The sequence below is a fragment of the Sciurus carolinensis genome, chromosome 2 (assembly GCF_902686445.1).
Source record: "Sciurus carolinensis chromosome 2, mSciCar1.2, whole genome shotgun sequence".
Lineage (NCBI taxonomy): Eukaryota > Metazoa > Chordata > Mammalia > Rodentia > Sciuridae > Sciurus > Sciurus carolinensis.
The window spans coordinates 188,764,839-188,780,873 of NC_062214.1; the positions used below are offsets into that span (position 1 = coordinate 188,764,839).

The following is a 16,035-nucleotide window of genomic DNA, read 5'->3' on the forward strand; positions in this document are numbered from 1 at the left end:
CATCGAGTGCCGCCCCAGACTCCACCGCGCGCTTATCACCTCTGCCCATCTCTTGGCCTCTGCTCCCTAACTCTCCTGAACTGTAAGTAACCTGCTGCCCCCACGCAGTAACACGTGCCTCTAAACACCAGTAAAACCCTCGCCAGCCCACCGCACGCCCCTCGGAGGCCAGTGTCCGTCACCACGACGACGTCTGGGCCTCACGGCTGTTTTCTAACCCACACGCCTCCTGTCTGCTGAGCCTTGCTGCCTCTCTGCGCGTGCGTGTGCGTGTGTGTGTGCGGGGGGCTGGTGTGCACTTGGTGTGTTTTTGTGCACTGACTTGCATGCTGGTGCTCACCACCTGCTCCCTGGAGCGCCACAGGGTGTGGTACCAGTGCAGGTGACAGCTGCCCATGTCACAGTCCCTCAGAGGGGACAGTGCTGCTGCTTCTGCATGCTGTGCTCATGAGCGGTCCCTCCCAGGGACCTGGAGCCCAGGGTCCGCTGCCCCAGGATTCTGGCACCGAGCATATCTGCAAAGGTGGCAGGAAGAAGCCCAACTGGGGAGCTTTGTTCAACCCCGAAGTGGACGGAAAGGGTCAGAGAAAGGGAGTGTCAGGCTTCGCCCGAGAACGGGGCCGGCCAGCAGCTCGTGGTGGGAGCTCCTCCCGTCAGCCTCTGCGCCTGGTCTAGGATCTGGAATCCCGTCCTTGACCTCACAGCTTCCCCGTGGGAACAAAGTTAGAAGCACCCTGGACAGTTTGTCAGTCTCCTCTGGGCAGGAAAAGACGGGAGGAAGGTCCTGCCGTGGTTATGGTGGCAGGCACCGGGACCTGTCTACTGCAGGCGGGCGGCCCCAGTGAGGCTCAGCGGGGCCCGAAAGACCCTTGCACTTGGCCAAGGCCGGGCCCAGAGGGCGGGGAGACAGGCCTCCACGGACTGCCCCAAGCGTCCCCTCCAGGGCCCAGCTGGGTGCCATCAAACCCGCTGAGTGGCTCTTTGAGAACCAGTGACCCACCTTGACTCATGGGAGGAGCTGCAGCCAGGCCCCCAGACCTCAGGTGCCGGACCCCAGCCCCAGGAAGACCTCGGGCGAGAGGGAGTGGGTGGCCCCAGCACCTAGCTGTCGTCCTGCGGGAGGTCAGCACTGATCCTGGCGTTGTGTCCATAGTGAAGGAGAAGCCACAGTACGGCAAGAGCCCCGTGGTGATGGTGGACGAGATCCTGAGCTCCAGCCCCCCCAAGTTCAGCTTCCCCGAGGCGGGCTTGCGCATCATGATCACCAACAAGTTCGGGCCCAGGACCCGGCTGCGGATGGCCAGCAGGATCATCATCAACGAGGTGCGTTCTCCTGACGCAGGCCCTGGCCCCCGGGACCCTCCCCTTCAGCCGCACCTGTTCTGGGAAGGAAGCCTGGGGCCTCCAGAGGCCCAGTGCCCCAGGCAGCCAAGGGTCCCTCGGCAATCCAGGAGGGCCCAGGGCACGTCACCAAGTGCTTCTGGAGGGATCCACAGAACAAGAGGGACAAAGGGCCATCTGAGGACCCATCAAAAGGTCACTTAGAGGAAAACAGCCTAGGAGAGGACCCAGGACAATGGCCAACGGCCCCTGAGGGCTTCCTTGGTGCACCTTGTGCACTTGGGTTTTGTGTTTTGTCTTCTCGTTTGAAAAAACATTTTTAAAAAATATTACTTAACTGGTGTTTTAGAAACAGCAGACAAGGGTCTGACCGGCGTCTGCAGGCCTTTGCTCTCTGTGCGCGTGGGAATTCAGGTCCTTACTCGGAGGCGGTGGCAGGGCTGAGATGAGCCCCCAGAGCCACCTGCACGGCGATCGGAGGTTCTGTGCTCAACGCTGTGTTTTGATGGAATACCTAGTGGCCCTCTCTGCGCAGAGTGTGTTAAGAAAGGAAAACACTTTGCCAAGCTTTGAATCATTTGATCCAAATCAGTAAAATGCGTATGGCATCGTGCCCGTTCTTCATGAGCACGGGGGTGCAAGTTAACCAACTCTTCAGGGTTTGGGGATTTGTGTTTGTAGCATTTCCTTATGACACATGTAGCCAGGGAAATCGTAGGTCTTGATGAGCTGGTAAATTTCGGTCACCCCGCAGTTAGAGGCTGCTGGGGAATGTTCTTTCCCCTTGCTGGGATTGGCCAGCCTGGGATTGGCTTGGGAGGAGGGAATTCTGAGTTTTAATCTCACATTGGCCGCAAACTCAAGCTGCCTGGGCCTGGGTGCCTGTCGGGGCTGTTGGACAGGAGGCTTCCAGCTCTGAGGATTTCGGGGTACACGCTTGGCAGAGCACACCTGCCGCCTAAGCTGAGACTTCTGGGATTCATGGTGGCCTGGCGGGAGGGAGAATAAGAACCCCACGTGCCGGTTTCAAAGTTGTGTATGAGACACTCTGGGCTCATTTCTTCTTCAGTCACTTTACTTCCAGAACATCCCGGAGAGGTTTGCAAAGCTCACATCATTAGTGGCAGCAATGCCTACGGGACGCAGGGAGGGGACACCAGGAGTGTCCTTTACTTACTCACAGAGGGTGGGTACTCAGGGCGCAGGGAAGGAGGGCTTCTTCCAAGGCCATTCTGGTCTGGCTGTCCTGGCCAAGGCCACTGAGATGAGCTACCGAGGGGCCAGAGGCCCACTCGCCCTGGTGTCTCCTCCCTCCTGTGAACCAGCCGTCTGGTCACCTCCTTCACCCCACAGTGCCACACCTGGATGCTGACCATCTCTAGTAAGGCTGGCCGTAGTTTACTGGGCCCCTGCTCTGTGCCAGGGAGGTGCTGGTCATTCCACCTGTGACGGAGCTTTGGTCTTGCCGCCAGCCATGACGGAGGCTCCGGCGGTTCCGGGGTGTCTGTCAGGTGACGTGATCTGCCCAGGCCCTCAGGAGTAAGGAGCCTGCAGGGATTCCAGTCCAGTCCCAGTCTCACCGAGAGAGGGACCTGCCTGGGTTCCTCAGGTCAGCCCAGGCCCAGCCTCTCCTTCCTCCATCTCTTTCTAGAACTTTCTCTTTTAGTAAGATGGACAGAATGCCTCCACGTGCTTATGTTACGTGGTGCTGAGGATCAAACCAGTGCTGCGCACATGCCGGGCCAGCGCGCTGCCACCGAGCCTCAGCCCTGCCCCTTCCTATATCTTTATTCTCTCCCAACACCTAGACCTTTCTCCAGTTGTCTGTTATGGTCTCTTCCATGTGGCTGCCCTCCAGGCACCCTGCAGCCGTTGCCACCCCTGATTCTCTCCTTGAGTTCCACCATCCTTACCTACCCTCCCTGCCAGAGCAAACTCCCTCTCCTCCCCTTCTCATTTCTCTGCTGTGGAAACCTGGTTTGTCTCTCTCAATATGTGGATGTATCACCTCCCTTGTATTGTAATTTGTGCCTTTTTTTTAATACGACCTTAGCTATCTTTAGATGTTTTTTCCAACTACAACCCTCTGCTGGTTCCTTTTAAGCGAGAGCTATGACCCTCCTGATTAACACCGTTCACATTGCTGTTAAGCGACGCCCCACTCGTTATAATTCTGTGTGGCTAGGTTTTTCTTTTTCTATTTTAGCTCCAAGGATGACCTTCCATGTAACCTCCTGGAGTAGCAATTCTTGTGCCTGCGTGGGCCTGACCCTCTGACATAGATCCCTTCGCCCTTTTTGGTGGTCTTTGTAGAAGAACATTTGAAAATCCCCACCCACCCTAGCGTGATGATTTAGTAGCCCCGGCACCGAGGGGCCGGCAGCCCGGCACAGGGCTCAGTAGCATCAGGGCCGGGGAAAAGCAGAGCGTGATGGGAAACCAGGGCGCACACTCCAGAGCTGAAGGCAGAGCCCGGCTGACAGCGGGACGCCCCGGGGGGGCCGGGTGTGCCTGGGGCCCCAGCGAGTGTGCCCCTCTGTGTCACCTGCCTCCACGTCTCCTTGCCTTCCTTCTGCCCACACAGCGGCAGAGACTCATCAACTCGGCCAACGGGGTGAGCAGCAAGCCGCTTCAAAACGGGAGGCACGAGAACATCGAGAACGGGAATGTTCCCGTGGAAAACCCCGGAGACCCTCCGCAGGACCAGGAGCAGCAGCCGCCGCCCCAGCCACCACCCCCGGAGCCAGAGCCGGTGGAGACCGTCTTCCTGTCCCCCTTCTCCATGCCTGGTAAGCTTGGAAGGGAGCCGGCACTCAAGCCTGGCTTCTGTGAGCTCCATCGGGACCCAGCCGGGGGCTCCTGCAAAGGCCTGGACCACAGAGGGAGGCAGAGGGCTGTGCCAAGGGCCATGTTGGGTCACCAGCATGCATTGGAGGTCCTCCAGAAATACGTCATTGCCTTGTGGCACACTGGTCTTCTGGCTGCCATTCCTGGCACACTGGTTGTGTTGCTGCCTCAGGGCCTTTGCACTGCACTGCGCTAAGATGGACCATCCCCAGTTGCCCACGGCTCATCCCGCCCCTTCTTTAGGTCTGTACTTAAATGTGATCCTGTCACTGTGGCCTTCGCAGGCCACCTTATTTTAAATACTTTATTTTTTCTTGTGTGTCTCCCCCACTAAAAGGCTGGCTCCACAGGGGCAGGCACCTTTGTCTGGGTTGCTCACTGCTGAATCCGTGTCACCACGCTTGCCGCAGTAGGTGCCGAGTGGCTCTCTGTGGACGAGTGGACTCGGGAGCTCACGTGCAAGAGGACCCCCGCAGCCACCCCTCACCCTCACTCTGCCCGGCCTTCTGTGAGGGCCTCTGCACTGAGATGGGAAGTGGAGGCCAGAGCTCTCAGCCCCTTCTTGGAGGCTCTTTCTTGGTGTCTTCCATCCCGAGAGGCAGCAGAATTCCAGAACTTCCAAAACCAGAGCTTGATGGGGTTTTTTCTGGAAAGAATTCTGTTTAACATCAGGTGCTCCCCGCACCTGGTTCAGGAGGTGCCCTGGAGGGACAGGGGCTGCCCTGCCCCACCCGTGGGGGAACATTCCTGCCTCCGAGTAGACGGCCCAAGCCCCCCAGGCTGGGTCACTCTGCCGCAGCTGCGCCTGGAAGTTGCAGGCTCCCCCGGATGGCGAGGTCCCAGGGTCTGCACCTCGTAGCCACTGGAAGCTCTTCCCAAAACCCAGGCCCGGCTCTGAGTGGGCACATTCAGGGATTGGTGCAGGGGCCTGGGAACCATCTCACTTTTTTTTAAATTTTAAATTTTAAAAAATTTGTCCTAATTAGCTATACGTAACAGTAGAAGGCATTTTGACACATCATACATAAATGGAGCGTAACTCCTCCTTCGTCTGGTTCTGCACCATGTAGAGTTACTCAGGCCAGGTAATCATACATGCACACAGGGTAATAGCGTCCGGTTCATTCTACTATCCCTCCTACCCCCTCGCCCCTCCCCTTCCTTCACTCCCTGTCTAGTCCAAAGTACCTCTATTCTCCTCCCTCTGATTATCCATTAACATTTGCATATCAGAAAACACTCAGCCTTTGGTTCTTTGGGATTGGCTTATTTCACTTAGCATGATGCTCTCCAGTTCCATCCACTTACCAGCAAATAACTTCATTCTTCTTTAAGACTGAGTAATACTCCATTGCATCTAAGTACCACAGTTTCTTTATCCATTCATCTGCTGAAGGACACCTAGGTTGGTTCCATAGTTTAGCTACTGTGAACTGAGCTGCTATAAACGTTGATGTGGCTGTGTCACTGTAGTATGCTGATTTTAAGTCCTTTGGGTATAAACTGAAGAGTGGGATAGCTGGGTCAAATGGTGGGTCCATTCCAAGTTTTCTGAGGAATCTCGATATTGCTTTCCATAATAGTTGCACCAATTTGTATTCCCACCAGCAATGTATGCGTGTGCCTTTTTCCCCACATCCTTACCAACTTTCATTGTTACTTATATTTTTGATGATTGCCCTTCCGACTGGAGTGAGATGAAATCTCAGTGTGATTTCAATTTTCATTTCTCTAATTACCAGTGATGCCGAATGTTTTTTCATGTATGTGTTTTCCATTCGTACTTCTTCTGTGAAGTGTCCGTTCAGTTCCTTTGCCATCTGTTGACTGGGTTGCTTGTTCTTTGGTGTTAGGTTGTTTGAGTTCTTTATATAACCTGGAGATCAGTGCTCCCTCTGAGCTGCAGGTGGTAAAGATCTGCTCGCGCTCTGCAGGCTCTCTTCACGTTCTTGATCGTTTCCTTTGCAGTGAAGCTTTTCAGTTTGATTCCATCCTGTTTACTGGGAATCTTCATTTTCAATGCTTTTCCAGGTGATCCCTGGAATCAGCTGAGTTAGGGATTGTCGTCAGCACCTCCCGCCTTCCCTAGGAGGTCTGGCCTTGGGGTTCAGCCTCCTGAGGCCCCTGGGCCTGGCACCTCACCCACCCCAGGTGCATCCTGCAGCCAGCACACCTGTCAGGGAGCCCTGTGAGGACCAGGGCCAGCCTCACCCACCTCGTCTGGTGGAGTGAAGGCCACGCTGGACTTGGGTAGACGTGGCCCTGGGGCCATTGGGACCCTGTGCGCTGCATGGGGTGGTCTTCTCCAGATCCTGCGTCCCTGTACCCAGTGCCCTGTCTGGGCACACCAGGTGAAGGGAGAGTTCCACATGGAGGGTCTGGGAGGGCAGCATGTCCACCCGCTGAGGCAGGAAGGGCCTGGGTTCCTGGCAGGTGCAGACATGGCCTCGAGCGCCCCCCTGGCTACCCCTGGCAGCCCTGGCTTGTCGTGCCGGCCGCCAGTCCCTCTGTGTCTGTGGGGCTGACGACAGGCACCCGGGCCTCAGTGCCCAGAGGAGTGTCCATTCCTCTGGGCCTGGACACCAGTGCCGAGGAGGGCCGTGGCCACTGCTGTGGAGACGCAGCTGCAGGCAGACCCCAGGGCTGGGGAGGCCCCCAGCCCGGCCCCTGCTCTCCCACGTCCTCGTCCTGGGACCTGGGGCTCCTCAGAGACACCGCCATGGAGTCTTGGACGAGTTGCTTCCCAGGGCAGAGTCGGAAAGAGCCGTCCCCGGAGGGCTGGGACCCCACCCCCAGGCTGGGCCTCCTGCCCCAGGTCCTCTGCCTGCCCATCCTCCGGGGAGAGCAGCCCTTCCTGCTGGACTTGACCCACGGACACTTCCGTCCTCAAGCCGGAGGCTCCAGACGTTCCCCTGGCCCGTGCTCTTCAGTGAGCCCCAGGCGGGGGCTTTAGGCCCTGCCTGACCCCCTGCCCTCAGGACCAGGCCTGGCTTCCTGGGCCCCCATCCATGTGTCTCCAGGCTTGTCCTTGGAGACCCCAGGTCATTCCTCCTCCTCTCCCTGCCTAGTGCCGAGCAGGGAGCAGGGGCTGCGTTGCTGCCTGAGCAAGGCTGCTGCTGATCCGGGTGCCGACAGAAGCCAGGGGACGGGGACGCCAGCCTGGGCAGGGGGATACAGGCACCAGAGCCAGCCAGCGAGACCCCAGGCCCAGGGGAGCCCGCATGTCCGACTCAGGACTCCCCAGCCCCGTCTCTAGCTCGCCTATTCCACCTGCACAGCGGCCTGGGCCTCCGCGTGTCCACGGGCAGGCGGAGCTGGGTGCTCCAGGTGGGGCCTCAGAGGAATCCCGGGACCGGGAAGGAAAACCAGGCAAAGGGGAAGCTGCACCCTCTGGGCCAGCTGGGAGCCTGTGCAGCATCAGGGGACCGAGGGACAGACCACAGCCAGACCGGCGTCAGCTCTCCTGTGCATTTGGGGACAGGCGAGGGCAGGCGGGGACAGGCTCCGAGGTCACGCATCCTGGATTTGAATCTCAGTTCTGCCTCTCACCCCATGTGACCCTGGGCAGCAGCGTCATCTCCCTGAACCCCTGTTTCTCATCCAGAGGGGGTGATGTCGCCTAGGGCCCCAGTGGACCTGAGCGGCGGGTGCGATGACGTAGCTGAGGTCACTGTGCACCGTTGCGTGACAGGCGCTCAGCAGGTGCCCACTCAGACCACAGTGGGCCTTAGCCACTGCTCAGCTTCTTGTCACTGCCCTGCGTGGGCCACAGGCTGTGTTCCAGAAAGGTCACAGGGGCCAGACCCCGGGGCCCTAGGTCAGCTGGGCCTTCCAGGCTGGGGAGGGGATTCAGCACGTGCCAGGCACCTGGGACGAGCCAGGTCCAGGCGCCTTGCCGACAGCGACCCTCAGGGGCGAATGTGTGGGTACAGCCTCCTACAGACCCAGGTGGGGGCAGCGTGGCTGGGTCCCTGTCCTGTGGAGCTTCCAGGCCTGGGAGGCAGGTGGGGCAGGTGACTGCGTGACATGCTCTGTCACGTCCCCGGCCCTTGCAGGTGGAGGAGGTGGCAGGCCACGCCTGGGGCTCTGTCTCTCCGTCCACCTGGACACACGCCATTCCTGGGGCAGACCCGGGGCACCCAGGGCTCTCTGGCTTGGGGACCACCTGGCCTGAGGCTGGATTGCTCTTCCCCCATGGGACCCTGGAGGCTGGGAGTCAGGCCTCCTGGGGAGGAGGAGGCACCTGTCCCCAAGGAAGCCCCGGTCTCAGCCCCGGTTCTGCCTGTCGGGGGAAAGCCCTCTGCAAGTTGCTTGGAGGCCCGTCCTCTGGAATATCCTACAAGCCCGTGGTGGCCACACCCTGGCCTCCTGCAGGACCTTCCTCTCCTGTCCTGGTGGAGGGAAGCAAGCCTCGTCCTGCCTACCAGGATGCTGGCCGTCCTGTCCCCGGCTGTGACAGAAGCCAGCGTCTTGGGGACTTGTCACATGCCAGGTGCCAAGCAAAACCCGATTCTTTAGAGCGTGTGGCTCAGCCGGGGCTGCCATGGCAACAGCACGGTCCAGGTGCCGTCACTTTCTCATGGTTCCAAAGCCAAAGGCCCGGGACCGTGCTGCACGGTCAGGCTCTGGGTGGCTCAGCCGACAGGCAGCTGCCATCTCACCGCGGGCTGGCGCAACCTGGCCTTGGCGCGTGCGTGTGGAGACAGCAGGTGGATCTCGCTTCCTTCACTCTCAGCATCTCATTTAACCTTAATTTCTCCCAAAGGTCTCTCTCACACTTGGGGTTCCAGCTTCAACATAGGAATTAAAGTGGCAGGGGACACGATTCAGCCCGTAGCACGATCTCTCCGGGTTTCTGTAGGCCATGTGCTATTCCAAGAGTTTCATGTGTGTTCCCTCATTTAAGCGTCCTCCCAACACAAGGCAGGATGATTATTAGCTGTATTTTATAGAGAAGGAAAGTAAGCACAGAGAGGTTAAGTGATTCATGCTTGGACACCCAGCAGCTGAATGGTTTTTCCCCAAGCAGCTCACGCTAACCACTGTGCGGCCTGTCTCTAAGAGCGGAATGCTTCCATATGATCTTCGCAGCTGCCCTGTGCGAGCACTTGCTGTCATTATCCCTGCATTCAGAGAAGGGAACCGAGGCTCAGAGAGGTCATAGGGCACCCCAAGTCACACAGCCATCACGTGGGAAGCCTTTCTCCCACTCTGCACTTCCCAAACTGTGAATACTGCCAGGGGCTGGCCCAGAGGGAGAAGGACCCAGGTCACAGGGCCCGGGACCGTTGCACAGTGTGGAGAGGCCTCGAGATGCACCCGGGGTCCGTGGTGCAGTGCGGCTCATTTCAGAGGAGAAACCCAGGCCCGTGGCGGTTCCTTGGGTGGTAACGCGCGGTGACACATTGAGTGCTTGCTCGGGCCAGGCAGGTGCTTGACTCGTGTTAAGCTGTCCCCTCTCACAATGGCCCTGGGAGTGGCTGTTGTCATTCTTCCCGTTTCCCAGGTGAGGCTTCCCAATGCCACAGGGCAGGAGGGGGCAGGGCTGGGATTACCCCTGGCACTCCGACCCGGGCAGGCCTAGCAGCAACCTGCGCCCCAGCAGTGGGTCCTTTGGCTTGCCCCCATCGCAGCCTTAGGGAGTGGGTGGCGCTGCCCAGGATGCAGCCTCGCCCAGCCGCGCGGGGACCAGAGAGCAGGCGTCTTGCCGCGTGCCGTGGTGAACTGAGTGGGACTTGCCCACCCTCCCGAGTCTTGTGTGGCACCACACAGCCTTGCTTCTGAATTACCATAAACTCCAGGACAGGTAAATAGAAGATGTGCTCATCCGCCTCACCTTCCTCAGAGGCGGATGGCTCCTGAGAGCCGTGCTGGCTGGCAGGAGAGGGTCTTTGGTCCTTCTGAGCCCAGGAAGCTGCAGGCTCCGTCCACGAGCCCGTTCCTTCCTCCCACCAGGGAGAACCTGTGTGTTCCACCCTGGCTCCGCCTGGCCCGGGCCCCAGAGTCCGCTTGGTGGACAGGATCTTGTTCCTGCCCTGCTCAGGGGAGCCACCAGAGAAAGCGCGCCTCCAGCAGACAGCCCGTGCGTAAGTCAAGGTCAGGATTCCACAGAGGATCCTCTCCGTCCTGAGCCCGGAGGGGGCGGGTCACGAGGCAGCTGGCACAGTGGCCAAGCCATCTTTGCGTTTCCGTTTCGTGGCTTCATTGAGATGCTAGTTACTTATGATCATGTTCATACCTTCAAGTGCACAAGTGGTGGCTTTTAGGGTACCCACCACGTCGTGCAACCACCTCCACAATCAATTTTAGGACATTTTTATCATCCCCCCAAAGAAACCCTGTAACAGCAGTTACTGTCCTTCCATTCAGCCCCTGGTCGCTACCGATCAGCTTCCTGTCTTGTTGGATTTATCTTTTCTGAATATTTCATCTGAACAGAATCATGTGACAAGTGGCATTTGGTGACCGATGTCTTTCAGTGGCGTGCTTGCCGGGTTTTCCCACAGTGTGGCGCTGTCGAACTTTGATCCCGCATAGCTGTGTACCCTCCCGGCCCTGGGCGGGCCACCCCTGGTGGGTTCCTCCGTGGGTGCCTTTGTTCCACTCTTTCTTTGGCTGTGAGTAGTTTTTGAAAGAGCCAACAGGGCGTCCTGGAGAAGGGGGTTCAGTGTCTTGTCTCAACGGGAGCAGTGTTTCTCCAGGGTCCCTGTGCTTGGCAGTGTCTGTGAATATTTAAGTCAACTTTGAGAGCTTTGGGAACATTGAGACTGGTCGCCTCCTATTCCAAAGTGGGAGCTGAGGCCTAGAGAAGGCCCCAGCTGGCCCCACCCACAGACCCAGGCGTCCCGGCCACCTGCCCTGGACGTGGGCTCCAAGAGGCCCCTGCAGCCAGGCCAGCCCGGGACTGTGTCCAGAGCCACCAAGCCTCTTCGGTGCCCCAGCAGAAGCCACACAAGTGCCTTTGTGCCAAGGGGGACAGTTATGTTTTTCAGGGCTGTCAGAAAGCCCAGCTTGCTGCCATCCTTCACGGTAATGCAACCAGAGCCACAGGATGGCGGCCCTGCCTCGTCCCAGTTCCCCTTTTCAAATTCGGGAACCTTCTTTGGATCTGCAAATGCTGCCTTTAGCTTTCCTGGCGGCCTCTGCAGACGCCCGGGAAGAAGCTGCACAGGGTGCTGCTGAGGGCCAGTGCGCAGACCCCAGGGCCTCCAGAGCCCACCAAGGCCAGGAGAGGCCGCTCCACGGCGGCACGGACGCAGCTTCCTCGTGCCCGCTGCCCGCAGCCCTGGTCAGCACCTACATCTGAACTTCAAGCCTGCAGAAAGCCCGTTTCTGAATGAGGGAAGCGCAGCCCAGATGAGACCCCCGCAGGGTCCGCCTGTCTCCCGCTGGCTGTGGTCACGAGGTCAGGTCCTGAGCAGGACCAGGTCGGAACATGAGGGGCAGCCAGAAGGGAGGGTGGGTGAGGCCAGGAACACCAGCACCCCAGGCCTTCCCTGCCGCCCAGGGCCTCCAAGTTCAAGGTGAGCCTGCAGAGGTGCTGGTGTGCTCTGGATGTTTAGCTCTTGATCTGCCTCAGGTTTCTTGAGGTGGGACAGTCATGTCCCCAAGATGAGGCTGTGGAGGTGGAAGGTCCACTCAGTGCCACAGTCAGGAATGACAGGCCAGGACAGCTGTCTTCACCAGAGCCCTGAGGTCCCTGTGGTGTGGTGTAGAGCTGGCCCTAACCTGGGGTCATCTTAGGATGGAGACACTTCCAGCTTGGGGACTGTGTCCCTCCAGTCCCGAGTGGACCATGGAGCCTCAGGGTGGGGTCTCTGGGAACATCTGCAGGGTTGGTCAAGGGTCTCTGGGATGGACACCAGCTGAAAGTACTCGGGACCTGACTTCTCTATGACTGGGAAATCCTGGTCTGCAGGCCTGGGTTGTCCTCCCTGAGGACAGTGGCTTCCGTGAGAATGGACCGAGTCCCAGAGGCCTGTCAGAGTTCCCTCACTGTGTGAGGGGAGACCAGGCCGAGGCTGCCTCTTTCCAGAAGGTCTTCACAATCCCCAGAGTTCTCCCAAACTCTGTGCTGGGCTACAGGGGAAGGGCTTTTCCTGGGCTTTGTGTCCCTGCCCACCAGCCCGACTCCCTGTGTGTGTGCGGCCTCTCTGTGGTGCATGCCTCTGCTGGTGCCTGGAGCCTCCTGTAATCCTCCCTCAGTGCCTCCTCCAGCTCGGGCCTCAACTTGGTTCCATCATAGATCCCAACCTCCTCTGCTCCCTCTGGGCCCCTCTTCTGCACCTGGTGCCCTCAGGATCACAACCCACCTCTTAGGCCCCAACCCGGTGCTGGGCAGTAGTAGGCCCTCGGTAAGTGAAGGCTAATGGGGTTGACATCAGCAGGGTCTCTAAATTTATTCGTTGATGTCAAGACCTTGAATGCATAGACAATACTAAGGAACACACACACACACACACACACACACACACACACACACCTATTAGAATTAGCAAACTTTCAGTGTACAAGATCAATATACAAAATTACATTTTATTTCTATATCTTATCAGTTAATCTGAAGATGAAATTAAGAAAATTTCATTTATAATAGCATCAAAAAGAATGAAACAGGAGTAAATTTAACGAAAGTAGTAGACTTGTACACTGAAAACTACAAAATATTGTTGAAAGAAATTAAAGAAGATATAAATAAATGGAAAGATATCCCATGTTCATGGATTGGAAGACTTAACATTTTTAAGATGATAATAGTCAAATTGATCTAAGATTTAATGCAGTCCCTAAAAACCCAACTTGTTTTTTTTCCCCCAGAAGCTGACAAAGTGATCCTAAAATTCACAAGGAAACACAAGGGACCCAGTCTTGCTAAAGGACAATGTCGAGGACTCACATTTCCTGACTTTAAAACTTACTGCAAAGATACCATGATCAAAACTGTGTGGCACTAGCATAAGCATAGGCATATGGATTAATGGAATAGGTGGATCTTGAAACACACCCATATATTTAAGGTTGATTGATTTTTGGCAAAGACACCAAGACTATTCAATGGGGCCAGAATCGTCTTTTTAACAAATGATACTAGGACAACGGGATAGGTGCTTTTTAAAAAAGAAAGGAGATTGACCCCCCAGTTTTTACCACAAACAAAAGTTAATATGAAAATATAAGAGCTTCAAGGTAATAGCTTAAATTGAATGGCTGAAAATATAAAACTCTTAGAAGAAAACGTAGGGATAGATATTCATGGCTTTGAATTAGTGGAGTTTTAAGCGTCACCATAAACAAGCAATAAAAGAAGAAATAGGTAAGTCATACTTTACCAAAATTTAAAACTATTGTGATTCATAGGACATTTTCGAGAAAGTGAAAAAAAAATCCTACACAAAATGGGAGAAGAAAACATGTGCAATTTATCTGAGAAGAGTCAGTATCTAGGACAGAGACACAGGTCTTCCAAGTTAACAATAAAAAGACAAACTGGTTTGAGCTGTGCCTGGCAGCACACACCTGGAATCCCAGCAACTCGGGAAGCTGAGGCAGGAGGATCACAAGTTCAAGGCCAGTCTCAGCAATTTAGGCAGGCCCTGAGCAATTTAGCAAGAGCCTGTCTTAAAATATGCAGCTCAGTGGGAAAGTGTCCCTGGGTTCAATCCCCAACCCAATTTGAAAATGAACAAAGGGTTTGAACAGACGTTTCTCCCAGGATGTATGAATGGTTAGCAGCCCTTAAAAGATGCTCAGCATGTTTGATAATGAGGAAAATTCTAATTAAAAACAGTGAGATATCCACTAGAATGGCTATAATCAAAATAGATGAACAATATCAAGTATTGACCAAGAGGTGGGAAGACAGGAACCCTTGTCCACTGCCCTTCTGGACATAAGACCTTATGGCCACTTTGGAAAACAGACAGTTCCACATGGAGTTCAGCAGGACACTACAGGACCCTCAGTCCTACCCCATTACATATGTGGGAAAATGAGAACATGCGTCCACACCCTCACTTGTATTCAGTTAACAGCAGCACTGTCTGCAATGGCCAGAGTGGAAACAACCCAGATCCACTAAGTGGGGTGTGGCCAAGCCTGACGAGGTGCACCCAGGGCTAGGGTGGGGCTCCCCGGGAGACCGCTGCCCAGCACGCACCGGGCCCTGGGTTGAATTTCCAGCACCACACACACACACACACACACACACACACACACACACACACAAGCACACATGCACAGTCACACAATGGAAGGTTTTCCAGATATAAAAGGAAAGTACTCTCACGGGCTACACCACGAGTAGGCTTTGGAAACGCTGCTAAGGGAGGAAGCCAGAGGCTGAAGGCCACTCCTTGCGATGGCCTTTCTGTGGAATGCCCAGGGCAGACCAATCGGTGGGGCCGGAAAGTCAGTCAGTGGTTTGCGGAGGCTGGAGGGGTGAGCGATGTCTACTGCTAAGTGCTGGGTTTTCACTGGGGGTAATGAAGTCATCTAGAATTTCCTAGTGGTGATGGTCACACCACTTTTGAATGTACTGAAAGCCACCAAACTGCACATTTCCAATGTGTGAGTGTTATGCTATGGCAATTATATCTCAGCTCTTTCAAACGGAGCCCACCTAGAGCTGCACTTCTTAAAGTGTGGTCCAGGGCCCAGCAGCCTCAGGAGCCCCTGGGAACTTGCTGGAAATGTGAATTCTCTAGCCGAGTGTGGTGGCATGTGCCTGGGGTCCTAGCTACTCAGGAAACTGAGGCCTGAGGAGCCCAGGAGCTCAAAACCAACAAACCGAGACTGTCTCCTTAGACATAAGTAAGTGCCAATTCCTGGAGTCCTGTTCCAGGCCTGCGAGTCGCCAGCCCTGGGGGTCTAACCCCTCCGGGGGGCTCTGATTCCAGGGGCTGTACTCTAGGTGGTGCAGCTTCTCTCCCGGACCTACGGGCACCTCCGCCTCACCTGATGGCATCAACACCCCACGTGCCACAGGGCAACCCTGCCTTGGTTGGAGTGTCTAATCTGTTAACTATCCAGATTAATTTGAGGTTTTCCATCAGCAACTACGTCTGTTCTTACTTTTTTCCTCCAATGTGATCAGCCATCTGCTTTGTCATTTTAAGTACTTTCTGTCACGTAATCACATTGTAATGTTCTGCTTCTAAAGAGAATTCCGAGCGCTTAGGGAAGGTACCCTCACGCTTCCCTCTGTGCCAGGAGTCTGGGATGAGCCTTTCTCTCTTATGCTGCGTCTGAAGATATGGAATGGAGGACCAAGGGGCTTCCAGGAGCACCAGGGGGCTGTCCCCTGAGGTGGACATTGTCCCTTACCCCTGTGGCCCTATAACACTTCTATCACACATGTGTCGGCCAGACTCTTCTAGGGTTGGGGAAACCCAATTCAGGCCGCTTTAAGCCAGAGCCCCCATCACGGTGGGACACACGGGCTCAGACGCGGTTGCGAGACGCTTGTCGTCTCCTACCTTGCAGGTTGGCTTCTTCCCCAGCAGCTTGCCAAGATGGCTTCCGTCCCGCTGGGTCAGCCCGGTGCACAGACGGCACCTGTGTGAGAGAAGGAGCCCATTCAGCCGCGTACCTCAGGAAGCTCCCAGGCCAGAGCCTGAAGCTCAAGAGACTTATTTTCCTCATAATAAGGAGCCCTGGATCAGAGGGTCTCACAGCTCTGGCCACATGCACCTCGGCCATCTGCCGCAGGTAGCTTTGTCTCGGGGGGTTTGCAGGGGTTCCTGAGGCTCCAGTGTGTCTCAGTGCCAGGGAGGAACAAGGACAAAGGGCAGGAGGTGAGACCCAGACTGGCGTCCGACCCTCTGCCTACAGGAAGATGCTTCCTGGAAG

General features: G+C 56.2%; 1 protein-coding gene across 1 annotated transcript in view; it reads left to right on the forward strand.

Moving 5' to 3' along the window:
• Positions 1–16,035, forward strand: part of Slc24a4 (solute carrier family 24 member 4) — a 76,202-nt gene that overhangs the window by 32,668 nt on the left and 27,499 nt on the right. The window contains exons 10-11 of the mRNA XM_047539411.1: positions 1,154–1,323; positions 3,926–4,130. Coding sequence (XP_047395367.1) covers positions 1,154–1,323; positions 3,926–4,130 — 375 coding nt within the window. The remainder of the gene's footprint in view (positions 1–1,153; positions 1,324–3,925; positions 4,131–16,035) is intronic.